Source organism: Ascidia mentula, chromosome 3 (assembly GCF_947561715.1).
Source record: "Ascidia mentula chromosome 3, kaAscMent1.1, whole genome shotgun sequence".
In the NCBI taxonomy this organism is placed as follows: domain Eukaryota; kingdom Metazoa; phylum Chordata; class Ascidiacea; order Phlebobranchia; family Ascidiidae; genus Ascidia; species Ascidia mentula.
The window spans coordinates 18,903,106-18,925,861 of record NC_138568.1 but is presented as its reverse complement, the minus strand read 5'-3'; the positions used below and the strand labels follow the sequence as shown (position 1 = coordinate 18,925,861).

At 36.5% G+C, this 22,756-nt stretch overlaps 2 protein-coding genes across 5 annotated transcripts; one reads left to right on the top strand and one right to left on the bottom strand.

Annotated features, from left to right (window-relative positions):
* Positions 1 to 1,792: 1,792 nt before the first annotated feature.
* Positions 1,793 to 10,015, bottom strand: LOC145894539 (nuclear factor related to kappa-B-binding protein-like). The gene is made up of 17 exons (XM_082983154.1): positions 9,807 to 10,015; positions 9,127 to 9,254; positions 8,484 to 8,706; positions 8,303 to 8,421; positions 7,812 to 8,007; positions 7,671 to 7,752; positions 7,300 to 7,453; positions 6,892 to 6,976; positions 6,336 to 6,462; positions 5,988 to 6,109; positions 5,495 to 5,645; positions 4,807 to 5,006; positions 4,194 to 4,317; positions 3,711 to 3,810; positions 3,489 to 3,538; positions 2,486 to 3,255; positions 1,793 to 2,087 (listed from the first exon to the last, which is right to left on the bottom strand). The coding sequence occupies exons 1-17, from the start codon at positions 9,867 to 9,869 to the stop codon at positions 1,911 to 1,913; spliced, it is 2,871 nt and encodes a 956-aa protein (XP_082839280.1). The 5' UTR covers positions 9,870 to 10,015; the 3' UTR covers positions 1,793 to 1,910.
* A 1,898-nt stretch (positions 10,016 to 11,913) lies between these two features.
* Positions 11,914 to 22,060, top strand: LOC145894540 (uncharacterized). Of its 4 annotated transcripts, none has more exons than XM_082983158.1 (19): positions 11,914 to 12,003; positions 13,266 to 13,351; positions 13,421 to 13,770; positions 13,878 to 14,566; positions 14,631 to 14,722; positions 14,808 to 15,153; positions 16,110 to 16,206; positions 16,788 to 16,899; positions 17,098 to 17,276; positions 17,341 to 17,402; positions 17,823 to 17,910; positions 18,342 to 18,413; positions 19,037 to 19,126; positions 19,258 to 19,402; positions 19,744 to 19,822; positions 20,256 to 20,321; positions 20,382 to 20,452; positions 20,836 to 20,871; positions 21,429 to 22,060. In XM_082983158.1, the coding sequence occupies exons 2-19, from the start codon at positions 13,314 to 13,316 to the stop codon at positions 21,565 to 21,567; spliced, it is 2,751 nt and encodes a 916-aa protein (XP_082839284.1). In that variant the 5' UTR covers positions 11,914 to 12,003; positions 13,266 to 13,313; the 3' UTR covers positions 21,568 to 22,060. The 4 variants fall into 4 exon arrangements, with proteins under 4 accessions (XP_082839284.1, XP_082839282.1, XP_082839285.1 ...); XM_082983156.1 differs by having other exon boundaries at positions 13,875 to 14,566; XM_082983157.1 differs by lacking the exon at positions 11,914 to 12,003 and adding an exon at positions 13,098 to 13,147 and having other exon boundaries at positions 13,875 to 14,566.
* The last annotated feature ends 696 nt before the right edge of the window (positions 22,061 to 22,756 follow it).

The window sequence follows — 22,756 nt, the reverse complement described above, 5'->3', positions numbered from 1 at the left end:
TAAAGTTGGTGGTGATTTTAGCGCCTTTCCAGACATCCTGGCGCTAAGAGTTTGTCGAACGCAGTAGTTGTTTGATGAAACAATGGGGCCTCTGTTGCGATAACAAAGACAGCCTTTCCGTGAGCATATTTGGCATTAAACATCTATTAGCTTGGCTAAGGTTTTCCGCTTTGTGTGATAATGGCTGGATTGAAATGTGCTAAACAACGGTTTTTTGATATATAATATACATGACAAGCTAATAGAGACCTTTGGTTTCAACCAACTTAATTAGATCTTCTATCAGCTGAAATTTTGAAAACATTTTGCTTGTCAGGAAAGGTTTCTAGTGCTAATTATCAGGGGATAACGGAAGATAATTTCCATTTATGATTCATGTTCATGATTAGCGCGACAGCATAAAACTTAATGTGGATATTAAATGCACATGGGTTAATATTTATTTGTCTGCTTAATCGTTTTATTAACAAACCATCTTACGCAGAGAAGGCATATATACGACTGTCTGTCAAGCTCAGTGAAGCAAAGGAAGATTGTGACAGCCACGTGCAAAACTGCGACCTTTGACACCCGCAAGGTCAAACTAGAAATTCTTCCCAATCGATGTGATGTGTACACCCAACACACCGGCATTTTGCAAAGAAGAAATCGCGCAATACGACACCACTAATGCCAAGTTTTGTGCGTCTGCTTGACACTCCCTGATTAAGCAAAACGATGGAGCCATGCCGCAACTTGAACTTTACCATTGGTCGGCCATGCGTACTTAGATGACAAACTGTCAGGGGGTCAGATATGAACAAACAGCAACATTTTACACACTTTGCTTTTGGTAGGTCGGATTGCACAAAGGCACATTTTTCAGGTTAAGTTGCCCACGCAAAAGAGATCGCAACTTTATTTGAAGTGTTTCAAGCTAAACTGCCTATAGTACGTCGTAATGGTCAAAGAGCAAAAACACATGCCATAAACGCATCGTGTGCGTTTTTACATCTGAACTGGACCAATAGGTTTTCAAAACCACCGCCTCCTTGTCTTTTTGCAACCTCGGGGTTTGCGCAGATTCATAACGGATATTAGTCAGCTTTTCTAATTTTTGTTTCCACTTTAAAAACATCACCAAGGACGTGAAAGCTTTTTGAAAGTTGATCCACGGGAATCAGAACCCTTACAATTGCTTACCCACATTATAACAGGTATGCCTCCGCTATGTAACTTCTGCATTTGGTTTGCTACTATCTTGTTTCGAAAGAACTTCCCATTCTCAGCAAGAATAAGCAAGCTACTTGGTAACAATGTACAATAATTAGACTGTAGTTGCAAAACCACTTTCTGGACCTCGAAAAGGGTAAAGTAAATACTTAATTTTGCATCAGCATTGTCATCGGATATTCGGCATACAGTGAGTGCTTTTTACTGACTTCGCAGTTAGGTTCTTCGTCATATTAGTCAAACACATTTGAAAATCAATTTACTTATCATATATTGCATTTCCTGCCCACCACCAATCACCCTACCGTTTAATACAGTGTTTCCCAACCGGTGGTACGCGACGGCATTCCAGGTGGTACGCGAGCACCTTTCCGTAATTTGCGGATCTAGGTCGTATTATGTTTGTTAATTCATCCCCTAGGTTACTTTGTAACACTCAACTAGGTGGTACGCGACGAAATTGTTTTACCTCCAAGTGGTACGCAACCACAAAGAGGTTGGGAATCACTGCTTCAATTAAAACTTTGTTTGCCTTGCAAACCTCAGTAACATTTTGCTTTTAACACCAACACCAGAAAAAAACTTTTCACGAACTTGATTAAAATTGCGACGGCGCAAGTAAACAGTACTGCAATACAAAAAAGCACATGACCCATGCAAAAGCTCGCGATTGATCCCTTTTTCGCATTTTAATGACGTCAGCTTTCCCCAAGCGGTTGAGGAAGTGACGTCACAACAACGTTAGACGCCTTGGGGAGGACAAGACTTCTGGGAGGGGCTTGTTGGGGATTTCCGGAAGGGGTAAGTACCTGCACGGTTTGGACTTTACCCCCAGACATGATTTGTAGAGTTTTGGGAGGGTTGCCTGACATCATCTGTATAAAATTTACAAGACTTTAGGAATAAGTGACAGGAAAAACAGCAGAATAATGGTTTAATCGCATTTTGTTGTGAATGGTTTAAACATCGATCGTAACAGATTTGAGTTGGATGTTTATTTCAGTTTAGAGAAACAGTTTTGTTGTACAACAAATAAGTAGGGCCAAGTTATCAAAAAAATCCTTTTAAGGATAGAAAAAAGGTACACAAAATGAAAACTGACCCGCCAAAAACACAATAAAAAAAAACAATGACAAACGGCCCCTGACAATCGCCTTATCTCAAACATGTATTAATTGCTGAGGAAAGTATTTTCTTGTTGCCGAATCTCAGTGAAGTATTTAAATCAAAATGTGGGTCAAGCGTCTTGACCAATATATTCATGATAACCCACCTGTATTGGTTGATTGGCGCCACCTTGTGTCATAACGAGTCTACTCGAGTTGGCGACCAGCTGGGGAGGAATTGCTTTACCACTTGTCGCCGAAGTCTTTGATCGGGAGGCGGTCAAAACGATTCTTGTCCCGTCTAGCGCCATGTCGCCACCGTGCTGTTGTCCTACCGCGAGTTTTACACCGCTAGGTGTCGGAGTTTCGGGTTTTGTAGAGATGTTGATAACCCGCTGCTTTCCTGTATTCGAGCTCTTTCCCGCTGTCTGCTGCTGAACGATCTTAATCGGCCGGCTGGAGGCAGCAGAGAGCTGTTCGGAGAGGCGACGAAGCGTGTCGGCAGTGAGCACGTGCTGCTTGGCCATTGATTTTGCGTCAAGAACACGGACAAGCTCGGCTGTGGGCTTTTGCTGATCGTCAACGGCAGGCTTGAGGATTAACTTTAAACTGGGCTGACCATTTTGCTGCGAGACTAAAGTGCCCTTGACGTGTTTGTGTAGTGCCCCCGAGTGGCCGCCGTCACGCTGTGTAATCACGACCTCCCGTGACCCCTGTGACGCGGTTGACATGTTTCTGGTCATTGCCAAAAGTTGTTTCTGCGTCATCTGGATAGTGGTAGTGCCACTGGGGGCGGTATTTTGTGCATCGGATTGTGACGTCACTGAGGACGTAATGTTTTTGGTTTTCTTTTTTGTTGGATGAACTTTTGTGCTTTGTGCGGTTTTGTTGGAATCTGATTGGTTGAGTTGAGTCACGTGCAATGATGAAGGGTCGACTGTAAGAAGGACAGTACTTTTTTACAATATATATTGTTTAATGTTTAGTATACATACGTTTGGTTTGTTTTTTTTAAAGCAAGTAAAATTACCGCAAGGTCAATTGCCGCCAAGATATGGTTTGTGGTGTTTGGATTAGATTATCAAAACAACGTAATATATGTATATTGTACAACCGGAAATTATCTGTTGATTATTGAAAGAACTTTATAAAACCATTCGAAAAGCAAACCTGGACCCATGATCGGAATGTTATTTCCAGCTGTCTGTTGCTTTCCATCACTAAAACAAAAAAATAATGGTACAAATTGTGTATAAGCTGCAGACAGATGGCCACAGTTTCGACCTAAAAAATTGTACAAAGTTGGTCTAAGTGAAAACATTTTGCAAGAAACAGTTTCCTTTTTATTTGCGGGGAGCGTCTTGATAGAAATGTTTAATTGGCCCAACTCACTTTTCCTGTTCCGCAACTTTTCCTTTCGTTTTTGCTCTCTTTGTTTTCTCTTTTATGCGCTTCTTTTTCGGTGCGCCCAGCTGTTCCACATGGAGGCGCTCTGGAGCAATATAAACAAGTCGAAATTTCAGAAACGCTATCCTTGTAATTATGTTGCAAACAACAAGAGCCGTATAGTTATACATAGCCAGTGAGAAATACTGTGTAACTGAACCGAATTACTACAAAAGAAAGTGCTCCTACGCTGCTTGACGTGAAGGATACCCATGTAACTTATCCTAGAAATTTAAATCCTAGAATCCTAGAATTTAACACGTATGGTTCGGATATTTAGTTTATTTTAGCGCTTAGAAGAATTGTCTTTTGCCGTTTTCAACGTTCTGGATGCTGAATTTGAGTTATTTCATCTGCTCCACTATACACGGGGTTTCCATTTCAGCGTCCGTATGAATAGTTAATTACACAGTCCGTATAAACAGTTACCAAGTTCATGTATGGATCGGTCGGCGTGCAGGTAAACCCACAACCTTCGGCTTGCATCGAATTTCACGCACGGGTCGCTTTCATAGTGAAGTCTGTCCAGCGCCCCGCTCACAGCAGAGTTGATCTAATGGAAATAACAGCAATTACAGAACTATTAGAACTTGCTAAGATGTTTGCTGGTATAGTAATTTGTGTATAGTTTTGTGTTCCAAGTTTTCCAAGTAATAGAGACACACAAAATGCTTTTAAGGGAGGCATACAAATGCTTGCAGTTTTTTTCAGCGAATTTCAGCGAGTTCCCTGGTGTATTTAAACTTTTATCGCCTAAAATGTGCCACGGAAGTATGGATACCAGTTATCTTCACATAATAACTGAAGTTACGGCCCATGAGTGTACACTATACAAGAACCTTTTCTGAGAGATTGCATCATTGTTTAGGAGGTCAAGCCTATTCCCGTAGCTACAAAGCAAATAATGATAACCAATAGCCAAAAATTCTTTTTCGACCAAAGCTACAATAACCGATGATGATCAACCTTCCAAACCCCCCCAAAATATTATATTTACAGACTAAAATGTGAAGCAGGGGTAAAAAGGTGACGTCATATATACCTGTTGGTCCGTGACGACCTCAGCGAGATATTGCGATTGACGTAGTAAATTACACACGTCATTCCTAGCCCCCGTTCCCCCGGGTAACCTAGCAACGGCGTCACGTGTCAGTGCGAGGAGAGTGACTTGGGGAGGACGCTCGGGACGCAGGAGGTAGTGTTCCCTAGCAACCCGACCTTCCTTGGTAGGACCCGTACTTCCTGCAAAAGAACAATTATATTTAGGTGGGTGGAATACAAGAGTTTCCACTCATATATATGTTGGACGTCACTTCATAAGCCGATTTCACTACAGAGCTGTAGTTCAGGCAGACTTCTTTCCGACCAATAGATAGAGGTCAAAACTATATAATACTAGCATGTAGTTTTGGTAATAGGCAGATTCGAATTGACGACGTCATTATCATAAACGAAACGATACACTGTTCCCAGTCGTTGGGTTAACACAGTTTCGACACGTTTGCTATGTAGGACGATAATTCAGTTATTTATTGGATTTGCCGCAGAAGCCTACAGCTTTATTTCTGTCACAACTATTTTACTCGTGTTGCGTCTTCAATGGCTACCAGCAAACTGTTACCACTACCAGGCGGCTACCCATGTGATACCAAAAAATATTTTTTGTCCTGAGTTTTAGTCTCTGTCCAATGCATTTATGACAAGTATATATTTGTGAAGGTGCAACGAACCCTTAACAGGAGGCACAGCGTAGCGGTTTCCATTTATCGTGTAAACAAACGCTTGATGGGGGTAACGATAACGTCGCTGTTCCTGGAGTTGAAAAGTCGTGACCTCATCGTCCGGTGACGTCATGGAATCATTGGAATGCATCTGGGGCAGCTGTAATGTTAAAGAGTTTGTTTAGACTTCTGGAGTTCTTCCATTAGCTACTGGTTTAAAAGCTTTTTGTTTATGGAAAAAAAATCATATATTCGTGAAGTAAAAAAAAATCTTACCAGGACGATTGAATTTACACAAAAAAATAAACAATTGCGTTTTCAGATACCAGGTAAGTTTTGTTAAAATAAGTGAAGAAATTTAATAAAATTTTAAGCAATATTGAAGAGTTTGTTTAGATGTCTGGATTTATTGCATTACCTACTGGTGTAAACACTTGTTTTGGGAAAAATAATCGTATGTTTGATAACAAAACACTTTATGAACACTGTTATGTTTGACTACCTGTAGGAGCCACTGCTCACAACTCTGCTTTAATAAACTTGCTTCATCTTGTTCTTCGGCGAACCCAAGCCATGCCAGGACACCATTACTGTCAGTAACCAAAGTCACATCCTTTCCATTCACTGTTAGAAATATTAAAAATCTCTAAGTGACATTTAAAGGATTGTGAATTCGAAATTTACAAAAAAACAGTGTTCAAAATGTCATCCATGTGTTGATTACTCAATAAATTTTAACAATGTTTAGCTTTCAAACTGACAGGTCAAATATAGACATTTATATAAAACTTTTCCTTATTTATGCTTACAATCAAGCACATACACAATAAAAACACCTATTTCTGTTTACCCAGCTGTGGTTGTTTCATGTAATCAAGGGCAGATATTAGCAGTTTTAACCAGTCTTTTCTTGTGGTTGTCCACATGTATTTTGAAGCATCAGCAGAGGCCAACCAACCTCCAATTAACTGTTCAACCTAACAACAAATGGTTAATTAAACAACAACCAGTGTATGCATCTTTGGTAGAGCAAAAATCCAAAAAAAAGGGCAATTGACTGATTGAAGTGGTCTCCAATCAAAAGTGGTCCCCAATCAAATTACCACAAGTCGTTTGTAATGGTTTAAGTAGATCTCCGCTTCTTAGACAAAACACTTGGCTTTTACACTCGTTAGTTTATGACAAGAGCTGGTGTACAAGACTAACCACATAGGAATCGGCTAACAACTTTTCCTGAAGGAGTAAAACTTAATTTTGTCATGTTTTTTTTTTAAATTCATAAAATAAATAAAAGAAAAGTTATGACAAAAGTTTTACATAGACCATGAATACCTCTTATACATTTTTCTAATGCAGATAACTAAGCAAGAAGTTTTGTGAAATAAATGTAATACATGAACACTCACGCTTGACAAGGTTTTGTCCTGTGACAAAATTATGACATCCTTGATTAGTTCCAAGTAACACGATGGCTGTGTCATCTGCTTCTGGCTGCAAAACCATGCATTAATTTGAGATCAAAAAACGATAAACACTTTATTTGACAATGAAGATGGACATACTCATTTGCAACAACGATTTGAGCTTTGAAATGTCAGAGAATTGCAATTAACATCCTTTTTTTTATAGATTCCAATCACACGTAAATGCAGTAATTGGTTTCTACAGCTTTGTCACATTTAAATGTATCGAATCAACTTGCCCCTTTTTGGCTCAAAAATAAGGTATTTATTATATTTCATACATTTTTTCACAGCACTGGTGCCCAGATGTGCATGTCAGTCAACCACTACAAACATGTGCTGTATGCAAACCTTTTTCCATGCTTTATGTTGTATCGTGGACCTTTCCCATCTGTCTTCCCAGTGTTGTTAATTACTTTTAACCGTCCACTGGTAAAACTTCCCTTCACACGTTTCTGTTTGTTTTTAATCACCTCTGTATGCTTTCTCTTTTTCCCCAGCGGCCCTAAATGCAAAAATCAATAAATAATGACAGAATATCAATCTAAGTATTTTTTATATAAATCGTTTTTTCAGATTTTTATGACTTGAAATAATACAAAAAGGTTTAAAACAAGCAGAATTCAAAACCTAAAATGTACTAAAATTAGGCACTTGAATGTCAGATCAGAATTCATGGTTAAGTACTTCTATGTTTAAATGGGTGCCATTTCTGCCCTTACCTTGTGCCTTTCTCGCTCCAACAAATGTTCTTGCAATTACGTCGGCAAGCTTTATCCCATTTACATTTAAATCTGGTGTGTTCTATGATATAGAAAATACGTAACAAAAAGATACGAAATCGAAATAGTCAAAAATCGTACAATTTTAGCATCTCTTCGCCTCTTGTGTTGCAAAAGCATCTCTTTGAATTGACTGAAGGACACTGAGTTGGGATTGTGGGACAGGGGCTTTCCCCCACTTGATGTTGGTTGATCTGAATCAGAATCCCAACTATTTGTGTTGATGTCGGCAAAATCCTGGTGCGCCTTCGCTTCTGTTTTTGCCCCATCAAGTAATCTACAGGATGTTTGAAATGTATGTACCCTCATATTTGCTTTTTATTATCGACATAACAAAACTTGCAATAAAAATGTTGTGTACATATGTATTTATAAATGGTAAAAAATGCTTTTTCGTAAAAAATGGCAAAATGCCAAATAATTTTTTTCCAAATAGGGAACCTTTTCAGTTATATTCTTTCATAGACATAGAGCACTTTTTTTGTAAAATAATCGAACCAAGGAAAACCAAATGTTAATTTGGAAATTTACTTTCTATTCATTGGCAACATCCATGTTTTAAAATTACATACTGGTAATAAAGTCTGTCAGCTGCTTCCTGGATTTGTGGATTTTCACTTTCAGGTAATGAAGGCATTTTTCCTCTCGATAGTTTAAATGATTGTGGGTGAGCAGCAACTGCCAGATGACACTGTAGAACGTAACAATTTTAATCCATGCACAGCATCCTTAGCTGTCAAGAGTATATCTTACCTGTCTTGAAACAATGACTTCCTTCAACAGTTGGTGGTAATATTTGTGTTTTAATAACTTCCCTTTCACTTTCATTGTTTTTAGGTAGCTTCTGCGAACTTGGTATGCAAGAGGACTGTGGTAACCATTTTTAATTTGGCTGAGGAATTGCTTTACGGGATTTCCAGACTGTTCTGGCAGCAACTCATGAAATGAATTAATGTCTTCCCCAGAAAGAAGCATCCTATTTAACATTTAAATTTAAACATATTAATCACAGTCCAATGGAAAGACATGTTGGCGGCTGTCTGAACCAGAACAATGCCAGATGTGTTTACAATTGTTATATTTTTAAAGAAATTTATTACTGAAAAAATTCAAAACTAACTTTGTGCTATCAGATTGCAAAAATTAGCCAATCTGCTCAATAACATTATATTTTACTCTTTTTTTGGTTTTTCAATAGAGTAACAATACAATTTTGATAAAATACTAGGTGGGGAACCTACAGTATGCAGTCACAGTTTACAAGTAAAGCAGGTTTATTTTTATAACATGCAAACTGTCTTCTGGGAGTTTGGGTTCCATATTTCACACAAAAATATGCATAAACTATCAAAGTGAAAAAATTTGTTGAAACAAATTCAATCAAATCAAAGCATACTTGAGTGTTTTGTCTGTTTCCTTATCATCAAGAGAGGAAGGAAGTAACTTTTTTAAACTGTTCTTGTGACTTTCATCCAGTTGATTCTCCCAAGTGGATGTTGTCAGTATTTCTGCCAGTAGGTCAGGCTGCAAAGTGAAAAAGTCCCACAGGTAACTATAGCATAGGTCAGGAAAATATGCATAGAGTCGGTATGATTAAATTGTGTATGTTTATTTTAAATTAGGTCAACATTATGAGGATCACTTCTGTTCTGGATCAAAAAATTACCATTCAGAGGATTTATTCGTTAATACGAAGAAAAAATTATACATTACATTTCAAAAAATGGTTGTCTAGCAACATGATCAAAATTCAATGAAAAAAAATCTGTAAAAATTACCAAACTGTCTAATCTGGTCTATGCCCAGGTTGCAATTTTAGAAAAAACTAAATCATCTGTTTCAGAAAATACTTAGTTTTGGTTTAAATTGTGAGTTTGGCCAAATAAGCCTTTTTTCCACGATTTGCCAATTACAGTATGACAAATCTGAGTGATTTTTTTTATCATAATCATTCACAAATAAGACTGTACACAACAAATAACTTGCCTCAATGAATAAAAACACGATCGAAATATTAGGTAACTGTAATATTCGTGTAAGCACCATACTATACACTAAAGTGATAATTTTACTTACATTTGTGATCAAATCAGTTGGAAGACTTATAACTTCGCCATCCACAATAATTTCTGATGCCATAATTCCAAGTTAGTTTGTCTCTTTCCGCCAAAAAACGAGAAATATGATTGTGACTCAAGCAAGGCAATGTTGCCGCCACCACGTCCGCCATTACAAGAGAAGGCCGCCTATCTATTTGCATTACAAAACACGCCATGCTACCTTTCAACAAGAACTGCCTGCTTGTTTCTGTCCAAGCAGCGCGAGGTGATTTACGGAGGCAATATTAGATGTTTTTGTAATATTCGTAGGTATAGGTTCATCTCATAGTCAAATAAATAAATTTCCTCAAAACAAAATTTAAGAAATACAGCATTATTGGAAAAATGTTATTGAGAATACCCATGTTGGGTGAATAACGGTGTTTACCAGCATCTTGGTTGGTAAACTAATACCTGCCCAAAAAGAAATAAATCGTAAACCTCAATTTAATTGACAAGAAATATTTATCTTTATAATATGTATGGATCTCTCTTTGACGTATGATAATACGTGGTCTTGTGTTCTTCTTCTTGTATTATTGAAGCGGTTAGTTTATTAAAGTTTTTAAGTTCCCCGGCGACTACCAAAAGTTTAAACAGGGCAACCATATGATCCATATCTTCATAACGCACAAAATATTTCAGCGCGTATCAGTGATGACCCTTTGTCTTTGGTTATATATGGTCGATCACTGGTTTCTGACGTCGCAAATGTGCAATATTACATGAACATTAAGATGTATATTATGGACATTTCAGGAAAAATCCCATTTACCAATATCTGGCGAGTTGGATTTAAAAACCCAGATGTATTTTTTCAACGTTAGGTCATTCATTTTCAACAGAAAGTGCGATAGCAGAAAAGTTTAGTCAAATTATGTTTTTGAAGGCAAAGAGGGCGAAAATAAGCGTGTGCTATATTTTTTTCATGTCTTGGTCATTTTCTCGCCGAACATCCCGGACTTAGGTGACGAACAACTCAATAATGTATGTTTTTTATGCAATAATCAGACACAACAAATATTTTCTTTATTTCGTAATTGCTACCCAAAATTTCACACAAATCTCTGCCATTAAAAAAGATACAAATGGTAAAATATCAAATCAAACTCTGCGTCGTCGTTCCGCCTGGCTGCCAACAGATGTTCATGAACTCAGGAATCGATCATGCGTGACCCGATCAAATTCGTCACTGAGAAAACAAAGTCTAGCCTGGGCAAAGTGCGCAGTTTAAAGCTTAATTGGCGAATTTCTGGTTTATTTAATCAAGATTTACCTTTTGTATGAAATGCATTTTGTATGCCAACATCAAAATTTTAAAGATTGGGTGATGTACTGCTCTTATATTTCTAATTAAACTTTTGCTAAATAAAATGCACGCAAACAGAAGTACCTACGTTTACACGTATAACAACGAATTGTATCATTTGTATGTACGATGACGCAGCTGCTAGGTGATGCAACTGAACATGTATTTTATGTGTTCTTGAGTCTACTTAATTGATTGTCTGATTAAAATACAGTGCTTAAAATACCGGTTTAACATCAATTCTGTTATGTTCTTTGTTTACTATGCAGTAAAACATTGTGGTTAATTTTTATTGTTAACTGTGATAGTTTGCTTTGGACTAAGTGTTGTCAGGTCAGGTTACTTTCCTTTTTTACTTTTTTAAAATGTAGTTTCCCAAACAGTCCTAATAATTTATTGCACCTCATCACAATTTTGCAATGTGCAGCAAACAAAAATTTTATTATAAATGTAATGACGTTACAGATCACACATGCATGCCTTGTTTTTGCAAATGCAAACTAGAACACTTCCTTTTGAACAAATGTAGTTACTACATGTAGAGTTGGGCTGCTGAAAAACATTATCTTTTTGATTATAAAGGAGTGTGCATATGTGTAGGAACATAACAATCAAATTGCCTGGCATCGAAATTGGCAAATAAGTTTTGGGCTTCCTTTACAAATTTGTTTTAGTCCCTGGTGTATTCAACTATTCACAGAGGGAATAGCTGTAAAGTTCTGCGCTGAAAAAGGTCGTCTGTAATGTTTATGTTAGCATATTTATTTGATTTTGCAGATATTTATTTATTATAAATCTATTGTAAATATGTTTGAAAGTCACTTGCTGCTCTTCTCAGCACATACCAAAAGGTCTGGATGCTAAGGTTGGTGTTTTTTTTTTAAGTTTGTTAAAAAGAATATTTTTATTAAAACTTTGTATAAACGATATTAAATATATATATTTTTTTATGTGGGGACATGTTTTGTGACATGGAATGTCCTGAATGTATTGAAACCTAATGCTTTTGTATTTCTGTGATTAATGTGAAACATGTATACACAATATGATTACAAATCAACAACAATGTGCTGATGAGATGAGTTGAAACCAGATCTGTTGCTTTCACTGCTATCTTGTCTCATCTGCTGGTTTAAGGGTCGTTCTGTTTAAACACATCAGTAGTTTTGTGTCCTGCCTGCCTTTAAATTGTGAAGAGACGTTGTTTTGTTCTGAGGGTTGTTGAGTGGTCACAAGTGTCAGCATGAGAAGTTGGTAAAATGGGTAGTGCAGTCACTTAACATAGCTTCAATTAACTAGATCCTATTCTCGCGGTTAGTAGACTGTTTATCAGCTTAAACTACATGTTTTCGTTTTAGTGTTCAGAAGTAGGTTTTGTGAAATATTACAAAAAGTTGGAATGTTAACTTGTTGACATGTGTGCTTTCTCTTCCCTGTAAATCATTTTGTGATTCATTTGATCATGTCTGTGTGGAATTCGAGATAAGATCATAATTCACACTATCGCAGACAGTAAACATTGTCCCACCTTCATTGACCAACAATTGTTTGAGGCAAAAGGTCAGAGGTTGAAAGTGGACAAACAATGAGGAGTTTACATACTTTCAGCGTAAAGTTATTTATTTGTGGGCTGTATTTTGAAACACCGGGTCATGTAACAATCAAGTCTTAAGACAATATTTAACCTGTCAACAGCGCGATATTGTAAACTTTATTACCGGAGTCTCTGTTCCATTAAGGCTGACAGACTTCTTGAGTAACATGTATCTGAGGACTTAGTCGTTTGATGTTGTGCTTGTTTTTGTATAATGTACACACTGTGGACAATGCTTTTTTCTAATGGTGAACAGAGCTGGCCATTAGGATTTAATTGCATATTTGTCTGGTAGACACTGAATCATATACACTGTCTCTCTGACAAAGTTGTGCTTGATTGTGTTTCTTACTGCTTTCTTATATAGGTTGTAGCTTTCTATGTGCATGTGTTTATAATTAGGCTTTAATCATGGGTGAGTATGCTTAACATGTATTTTTGTAACTAAGTTTGTGACTACTTCTAACAGTTAAAAACAATAAAATATTTTTTGCATTTATAATGTGTAAGTATAGATATGTTTTTTTTTTCAGATTCTGCTTGGATTTGTGTTGGTCGGCTGTCTGCGAATACATTTGAAAATGAAAACATCTGTAAAGTCGAAAATTCCTCATGGCAAGTAAGTAAAAACTTCTGCATTAAAATGGGTATCAATATAAATTAAGTGATTTTGTTGTTTCTGTGGCAGACCTTCCAGAATACCTGGAGTACCTATTGCCACTAGACTTCCACACCCAACCTCAAAACTCAAACCTTCTCCGACGACGCAATACAAACAAAAGACCAAGCCTTACGAGTCTGACGAAACTAATAACAACAGAAACACAAGAACCGAAATTGACGAAAACCTCAACAACGTTGCATTTATTTGTTCACCGAATCCGCAACTGCATCCCAATGACAACGATGCCTCTCCTGTGACATCCACTGTACAAGAAGGGAGTTTTAACAAAGATAGCAAGGACTTTGATGAAAACTGTGAAGTGCTATCTGTTTCTTCCCTTGGACCGTCGCCAATAAAAATACTTGACAGCGAAGGTATAGTAGCTTTAATTTAGGTGTTCATGACTGACAAAAATCATAAATATATAATTTTTATATTGCAGCTTACAAAAACATAATTTCCAATATATGTTTTTTAGCAGACCTGATCAGCTACAACAGTGTTGACAACTTCAGCACATCATCTCTTGTTGGTGATTTTGAATCTTTTCACGACACTGAATTGTCTCAACCTGTGATAGACAATTACGCTCCTGATCTGGTGGCATTTCGTCGTTTTCAAGAAGTACTCAATCCCCCAGCAAATTCAGGTGCTTCGAGCCCAACTAGTGAAGGAAGCACCACACCTCCGCGAAGAGGAAGACTTCCATTACCTTCGTCTGCTGCTTTGAAAACGGAAAAAAGCTTGCTACGAAACAGCAAAAAATTTCCTGCTCAAAAGTCAGCGAATACAAGATCGAACTTAAAACCAAAGACTGAGTACAAAAGTCAGTCAAGACCAAGCTCTAAGACATTCAGCAAACAAAACAAAGTAAGCTTGCCTGGTAAAGAGCTACACATATCACCATCAAACGCGATGGATTATGTCAGAAAGATTACTGGTGGGGCACAAAACTCAAGTGAAGTTTCATCAGCTCCCCGAAGACGCAGTCGGGGGATGCAAGAGCCACAAACAATGCACAGGTATAATGGGAAAACGGACCTAAGCAATCGCATGGGTCACAGACCGTCAGCAAATACTGCAACCAGAAATGATGGCAAATGGTCCACTGACATTGATGCAGCCATGAATGTACCACGGAGAAATTCAAAGCAGCTTTCTGCTGAAGATGTAAGTGCATTATATTTTTAATGTGTTGCAATGCAAATTTACATGTTGTATGACTGTTTTGTAGACCTTACAAGAAGTACCTTCAGCACGAGGTGACCGAAAGAAACAGTACCAGGAAACAAGAGTAAAAAAGGACTTCTCTACTAACAGTAAAATGTAATATTTTTTGTATTTATTGTCATTAGGATTTTTGTATTTTTTTTCTTTTTTAAAACTGCATATTTTATGCTTTTTTTTTCAGACAATCTCCCACATCATCTGGCAGCAACATTGCTTGCAAAAGCCCAAAGATAGCGCGACCTGTTTTGAGACCCCCACGATCCAGACAGCTCACAAACAACGATTCCACTCCAGATCCTAAAGAAAGTGAATCAAAGCCAGAAACAATCCCAAAGCAAGACAAAAACTCAGACAGCAGTGACGTGGACACAGAAAACGAAGAAAAACTGGATAGTTTTCTTGCCGAATCGAATGACAACGATGCCTGGAGCCAAAGAATAAGAACCCGGAGGTCGAGTGTTCCTTCCACCACACTCACTGAAACGAGAAGTCGACCTCGACGGAGAGCTTCGGAACATTTCTCCAAGGTTTGTTAGAGATTTGACGATTGTGTGCATTATGTGCAGCTGACGTAATTTACGCAGTGAAAATGTCATCAACTCATTACTGAACAAATGTTGTGGTGCATGATATTAAAATAATACAATGCCTGATCCAAAGTTAAAGATAAACTATATTATGCTGTATATTGGATAAAAAAAAGTGTTTTAGGCTTTTATACACAAACATGGCAAGTACAATTGCATTTGAGTATATGTTTTATTTTTACTATAAATACACCAATAAAATTCAGATCAATGTACTATCCATGTTTCTGCAATAAATTAAAATATTTACTAACTGGCATAAAAATATGAAATGCTGTTGTACAGTTTGCATCACAAAAATATGTTTTTAAAAATTTATGCTGCAAACAGCAAAGTTTGCACTCAAATGACCAAGACGTCTTTAGTCGTACGTTCCAAATTTTTGATTAATAAGCTATCACACATGTCATCAAATGCTTTGTGTGTCCGAACATGACCAAATTTGGTTGTGATTCACTGCTGCTATGTAAGTGCAAAGATTTAAGACAGAATGTTTATAAAGTAGCAAGCAGATTTGCAGTTTGACCATTTTTACAAGTTACTGTGCTAGAAATTTTGTGTTTGCAATTTGGTATTTCCGGATCTGAAACATGTCAATTGCACATTATAGGAAGTCTCTGGTGAGAAAAAATTCTTCAGTAACAAGTTTTGCTTTTTGGCAACTGGTGTTTTTTATCTTTGCATGCAAACAGTTTGCAGTCGCAGCATATACTTCTAAACTGCTAAATTTGTGAGTGTAAGGACAAGATTCATAAAAAGAATTTAGCGAATATTTCCAAATTGCAAAATTTGAAGAAAACCAATGTAATACCAAGTGGCGTAGAGTGTAGCAGTACTTAGCGAGTGTTGTGGTTTACAAAATAGTGCGTTAATGATGTTATTTGTTGTTGTGACAGAAGCTTCTTCCTGGATCTGGGGAAGAAAGTGGTTACAGTACCAACACCGCTTCCTCATCTCACACAGAAAGTAATTGGGGAGACCATACTGCTGGTGGTAAATAACCTTTTTCTATACAGTGTCTGTTGAAATCCAAGCGACACCATGGCTACAAGTTGATTGTGTGTGTAAATTAGTTCCCAATCTGCCAATTTGTGGCTTTTAACAATATAAGCAAAGCGAAATGTTACGAATGAGTCATTTAAACCATTGGAATAATGAGTTGTTTCTAGCCAATACTTCTGTGTTTGCAATTACTATAAACATAGACTGAATGTTTAAAAAGTCTTTTTGTGACCATCAACATTTCACCAGAATTGCTCTGTGTAGCGATACACACCTGGTCATGTGACGACACAAGCGGTGTCAACTGTCAATGTTATCCATTTCCCTTTTTTCTTATGTTTTTCTTCTGTTTTTTTTTTGCATCTTTAGTGTTTATGCGCTTGTTGCTTTATTGTTGACATAACCCTGAGGAAGTTTCGCCGGATGGCAGACGAAACGTTTGTTTCAAATAAAACTTAAGTGCCAGAAGAGCAATTCTGATTAATTAGTATGCCTGGCAGCAAAAATAGCATTATATCAACATTTCCTTTAACAAATAAACAAATCTATTCCTTCTATTACAAAATGTGCAGGAGATTCAGCAAAACAGGATATAGTGCGTATGCAAGATCGACTGAAACAAAATGAACGCTACATGGAAATCTTGCAAAACCCTGAAATAGTGACGTTTGGGCACTGGAGAGTGTAAGTTTTCAAATTCTGTAAAAAGCAAAACATTGTTGCAACAAAATTGTTTGCTGAGCATTATTGACACCATTTGTGTTGTCGTAACCAAACATCATGTAGTGTTTATTTGTGTGTATCACATATTTTTGACATGCTGTGACACTAGGTTTTTGATGCCACAGTATACTTTTTTTCATGATGTTTATTTGATTCCAGTAAGAAGGAAGGAAACTACGCCCCCGAGGAGATGTACGGAGTTACCGAGCGGAGAAGGATCCGGTCGTCAAGTGGAAGTGTCTCTCCAGTGAGAAGGGTCAAAACTCCTGAAAAGAATGGAAACAAAAACGCGGTTGTTGATGAAAAAGACAAAGAGGTCAAAGAATCGGGAGAAGATGGTGTGTACAAATGTAAAGGTATTTTCTGGAATAAAACTTTTAAGCTGGTGATTTCTTTTTGCAGAAAAGAAAATTTCCGATGATCATTCCAAAGAAGAGAGTGAGTTAAACTTGAGTGCTTTGGATGTAAGTTTAGGAATTTTGTTCCATTTATTTTTTATAAAAGTGTAGCAAACTTGCCATAAATGAGATTGAAAAAGTTTGCCATACTTAGTAATTATAAAGAAAATTGCCTGGACTTCGATTATAGATTCTATTTTTCGAACAATTTTTTTACTGTATATCAGTGGGAAATGTAAAATCTAAGTAAAATTAATATCAGCATAATAAATGTTTTTGTCATAAAACCGAAAATCTGTATTCTACCACTACCAGACCCTGATCTATCACTTTCTTAAAAAAATCAATACAGGAGCTAATTACCTTGAATAATTAATCATTTTTCTTTTCCTTCAGCACTCCCAACCAATTTAAGGGTTTCAAATGACAGATGACCGGGTTATGTTGTTGTTAACCAACCAGCGAGTATCTAAATTTATTTTTCAGAATCTGCCAAGTTTAAACAGCACTGCAATGATGGCCGATTTCTCGATGGAAAGTGAAGTTTTTACTCCAGAAAAAATCAAACCTAGTGGTGAGATTTGTATTCATAAAATAAGGCTCTAATTCCGAAAGCCTCTATGATGGGACTTAATTTGAACAATGAGATTGTTTTAGCTGGGATTATGTAGTTTGAACAATTTTGGCTGTTAGTCTGCTGGGTCCTATATAGCTTCGTGGGTCCTTTAAAAATAAGAAATAATTTTATTGCATCGCAAAATATTGCAGATGAAAAAACTATGCCTCTTCAAGGCAAAATCTATTTTTCTGTTATTAAACATAAGCTGTCTGCTTGATCGACATTACGTAAAATCTTACAAAATATAAATTTTAGTCTAAAGCTGATGTCATTTTCAACCCAAAAATATCTTATTGTAGTATTTGGTCTTTGATGTGAGTATGTATTACACTACACTTTTTGTTTTCAATACCATGACAGTAACAAAATGTCTGTGTGTTTTTCAGATTCCTTACCCTCCCACAGGAAAGTACTCACACCAAGTCAACACAGATCTGTGAACAAACTACTGAAAGGAGGTTAGTGAGGTGTTAAGTTTTAATGGTTGGCGTTACATCAGTGGAATGAACTTAAGCTGTTTGTGTCTTTGCATGTTGTTGTAAATGATAAAATAAGCCTAGTTAGCTTAACCAAATTTCTATTAAAATATATTAATGTGTACTTTTTTGCAGCAGTTAAATGATCCAGCTGTAACATACAATCTAAGTAAACTTGTTTATTTAAAACTCCACTTTAATAATTTTAAAGTTCAATATGACTTGAGTGTTTTGATAACACTGAAATTTCCCAGTAATAATTAACCGTGTTTCTAATATGTACCTAATGTCTTTAAAGTGATATATTTATTATTGGAAGGTAAATATTTATGCAACTATATATTGCGTTGTGAAAACGGGGCCTTTAATGGCTTTTATGGCCTTAGGATGTAGTTTGTAGAATGGAATGTTTGCTTTAGGAGCCATTTGTTTAGCCAAGCCAATTAATCCAAGCTACACAAACTTGAAGGTGGCATGGGTATTTATTGTGCCATAAATTAAAAACCAATTTTACATTCAGCTGAGAAAACGACGGGTTTCTGTTTGTCATTGTTATGCACAAACACCACTAGATTGCAGTAGAATATTAAATTATCTTTTACTAGGTCTGAATGGAATGGTGGATCAATACTTAAACACATCTGACATCGACAAATCTTTCCAACAGAATTACTCAAGTCCTGCCAATGTTAAAGGTAAAGGTGTTTTGACACATGTAAATCAGTCTGTCAAGATGTTTATAAAAATTTTCTAATATATAAAAATGCACAGTTTTTTCTCAACATATTGAAAAATGATCGCTTTCAAACTTAAAAATTGCTGGCAGACAACAAACACGATGTTTCTGCTGCCTCCGGTGGTGACAAACTTGCAGAGAAGATGGATGAGATGTTGGAGGAATACAAGATTGTACGTGGTGCATTAGAACAACTTCACAAAGCCCTAGATGCTGAGGAGAAGCAAAAAAAAAGGTAAAGCATTTTGTGCCGGTGAAAAGCATCTGTGGATTTTTTGAAAAAACATAATACAGCATTTTAAGTTTGTAAATCGAAAACCAGCTTTTTGATAAATATTACATTTGTGTTTATCCAATTGACTATTGCATAGTGACCTGTAAGTGCCAAGATTTGCAGTCACATTTCATTTGCAAATTTTTATAGGACATGATAATATAGTTCCAACACATTATGGCAGAGAACCCCTTTATCAAAGTAACAGTAATATGTGGTTTGTTGTGCCCAAAATGTTGATTTGTTCACATTTGTCAGAAGAATTTGTTGCAACATATTTCTTACCCGACTTTTTTGTTCAGATTGGAAAGTGAAAATTTGAATTTAATTAAAAAGATGGACGAACTTCGCAAAGAAAACTTTAGCCTAAAGAAAGAAAGAGTGAGACTTTATTTAAAACCAACAGTTGTTTGATTTAATATTTTTGAACTTACATATACTTTTTGCTGTCAAAGTTTTAATTTAATATATACTGATTAAACAAAATTGCTCTTCTGGCACTTAAGTTTCTAAAGTGTTTATTTGAAACGGACGTTTCGTCTGCCATCCGGCGAGACTTCCTCAGGGTTATGTCAACAATAATGTAACAAGCACATAAACACTAAAAACACAAGAAAAAAATATCATGAAAGTTTTACACCCGATACACACCTGGTCATGTGACCATACAAGCGGTGCCAATGTTATCCATTCCCCTGAATTAAAAGAATTTATTTTTTTTGGTGTACATTTTTATCCGTTCGGAATTTGCTGAAAAAATCTTGAAGAACTTTACCTTTTTTATTGCTTGAGATTAATAGTTCTAATTCCTCAGGAGATGCAAAAATCTGGTCACCGAGAACAAACTCATTCAAGACATAGAAACAATCCTGAAAGCGTGGTAAGTGTATCCAACAAGCACACATAAAATAAGCTGGAATCTAAATTTTGCAAAATTAAGCTGGACTTGCTGAACACTTCGACACAAACGGAAAGGGAAACACAGCCGACATGGTACAAAACTGAACTGAGGTAAGCAGCACACGTCACACTGCTAGCATACAACTTAATTTGCTACATGGGTCGGATCCAGTCGTCCCATAGCATGTTGTAATACTGAAAAGATCGTTGTGGCAGACAAAAAAGTTGTATTAAGGATGTTTTTAAGGATGAGATGTGCTTTGTCTGCTGTTTACCTGTAATTGCCATTCATCTTTCACAAAGAGTTATATAGTAACTGCGTGAAGAGAATTTCTGGGTCCATCTGACATTTCAGTAAATTGACCGTAGGGTTTACATAATAATACAGTTCAATACAATACAGACCACCAACTTATCACTTTATTATTTGAATGATAGCTTTCAATTATGCTGGCCATAGAAGTGGTAAGAAATGTGTTTTTTGTCGTTTTCAGAATGTCGTCAAAATGTTTGTATGTTATTACGGAAAGGTACACCAAGTAGAATTCACAATCACTAAAACAAGTAGAAAAGCAAATTAATTTTTCAACCAGCTTTAGATCCTATGCAAGTGTATTAACAGAAAGCATTTTGCATGCAAGATGCTCTATATCTTTAGCCATGTCCCAAAAAGTTGTCACATTCTACTGAGTTTGCTTCATTATGTTTTGTTGGATGTTGGTGGTATGAAAGTTTTGTGAACATATGGTAACAATCCCGCAAGTCATTTAGAACGATTGGATTAACTATAGGTTTTCAGAAGACACTTGCTTTTAAACTTCTGGCATTTCACATCTGATAAAACAACATACTTAGAAGGACAGAAACTGAGACACTGCTGTTTTTTGCTTGTAAACATTACATTTAACTGTAATAGTGTGATGTAGATTATTCACCTGTATCATTGTTTTGAACACTTGTCATTAGCTAAAGTTTTTCAGACCAAATTAATTTATCATTATTAGAAATTAGTGCACTCAATGGTACCATTTGTTTACAATGCTGATCTAATTAAATATAAATTTGCAACAAACAATTGTATTTTTAGTTCAGTGAACTGTGATTTGGAGTCCGCTGTTGGTCAGCTCCATCAGATGAAAGATCTCAAGGAAGAATTTGCACAAAAAATTAACGATGCGGAACAGAAACTCAAAGTTCTCATGGCCTCTGTGAAAGGCAGCAAATAAAACAACAACAATACACAACCTGAGAGAATGCACTCAAAACAAATGAGTTTTATCCAATAAGCTTTTCCAGATATACCACAAAGTGAAATGTGCCTCTACTTGCACCAACTAGTGGCACAACAAACAGTAATGTACAATTGTACATATATTATTTTTCCTTGCAGCTGTGCAGAATGCCAACAGGTGCAACCAGTGCAAAAACTCATTGCCTGAAATTGCTGTAACAAATGTTTTGGATGTTATTCCTTCAGTGTTTCAGTAGCAAACCACCTTGCCCAGTTAAAGGACGTGCCATCTTTTGTTTCAAATTAATATCCTATAACATTATAAATATATAGATATATATACATATTGTATACATGTTTGTGTAATTTATTTCACCTGCTGTTAATTCTGCACGAATGTCTACCCCCCGTTGCAATCTCTTTTTTGCTACTGTGCTTTCTAATGACTTACTGTGTATTTAGTGTTTAACTTGAATAAAATATTGTCAAAATTTGTTATTTTTTTGTAATATATCAAACCAGTGTCATTATTTTTAATATAAATTAAAAGCAGTTTTGATTTTATGATAAAATGTTAAATTTAACAACATCTTGTTTCATACCAGGAACGTCTGATGCAAGACGTAAAAACGGTTTTCAACGTCGTTAACGTGTGAGAAAGCCAAGTTGAAGGGATTAACGAAGTCTCAATATGATAATACTAAATATTTTCGTGGCTAAAAAAGTCAGTCGTAGCCTTTTTGCACCCAAAACAAACAGCGGTTACGACTTCCGACCTTTAAATATTGGGGAAGTAATGTCATGTTATGTAAAATCCGATGTTTAGGTTTTGACAATTGTATGCTTGCTTGCAAGTACCTTTCAACCTTTCTCACATGTCACGCAACTACACCCGACCACCTTTCACTGCAAGAACAGCAAAAAGTCTTAAAACCCCAATTTTTTGAAATTCCCCAGCAGATGTAAACGCTGGTACAAAAAGGCAGTCAAGGATGCAACGTTTGAAGCTTTTTGATGTTGCTGCTGTAACTACAAACGTTATAGTGTCTGTCAGTTAATGTCGGGTCAAGTTGGGTGACATGTGCGAACGAGTTACGGTTGTTTCTTGTTGTTGTTTATAAGTCAGCGGTGGCATCGATATATTTTAGTTGCTTTCAGAAAAGAATGGAAATCGGTGCTGTGTA

What these genes read in the sequence shown, in the direction of transcription:
- LOC145894539 (XM_082983154.1), bottom strand. Translation starts at nt 9,869, where the DNA reads ATGGCATCAGAAATTATTGTGGATGGCGAAGTTATAAGTCTTCCAACT. An exon ending in GAAACAGACAAAACACTCAA is followed by an intron (nt 8,707 to 9,126) that starts GTATGCTTTGAT and finishes AATGTTAAATAG; the next exon opens with GATGCTTCTTTCTGGGGAAG. An exon ending in AAGTCATTGTTTCAAGACAG is followed by an intron (nt 8,422 to 8,483) that starts GTAAGATATACT and finishes TACGTTCTACAG; the next exon opens with TGTCATCTGGCAGTTGCTGC.
- LOC145894540 (XM_082983156.1), top strand. Translation starts at nt 13,314, where the DNA reads ATGAAAACATCTGTAAAGTCGAAAATTCCTCATGGCAA. An exon ending in AAAAATACTTGACAGCGAAG is followed by an intron (nt 13,771 to 13,874) that starts GTATAGTAGCTT and finishes TATGTTTTTTAG; the next exon opens with CAGACCTGATCAGCTACAAC. An exon ending in CAAAGAATCGGGAGAAGATG is followed by an intron (nt 17,277 to 17,340) that starts GTGTGTACAAAT and finishes TTCTTTTTGCAG; the next exon opens with AAAAGAAAATTTCCGATGAT.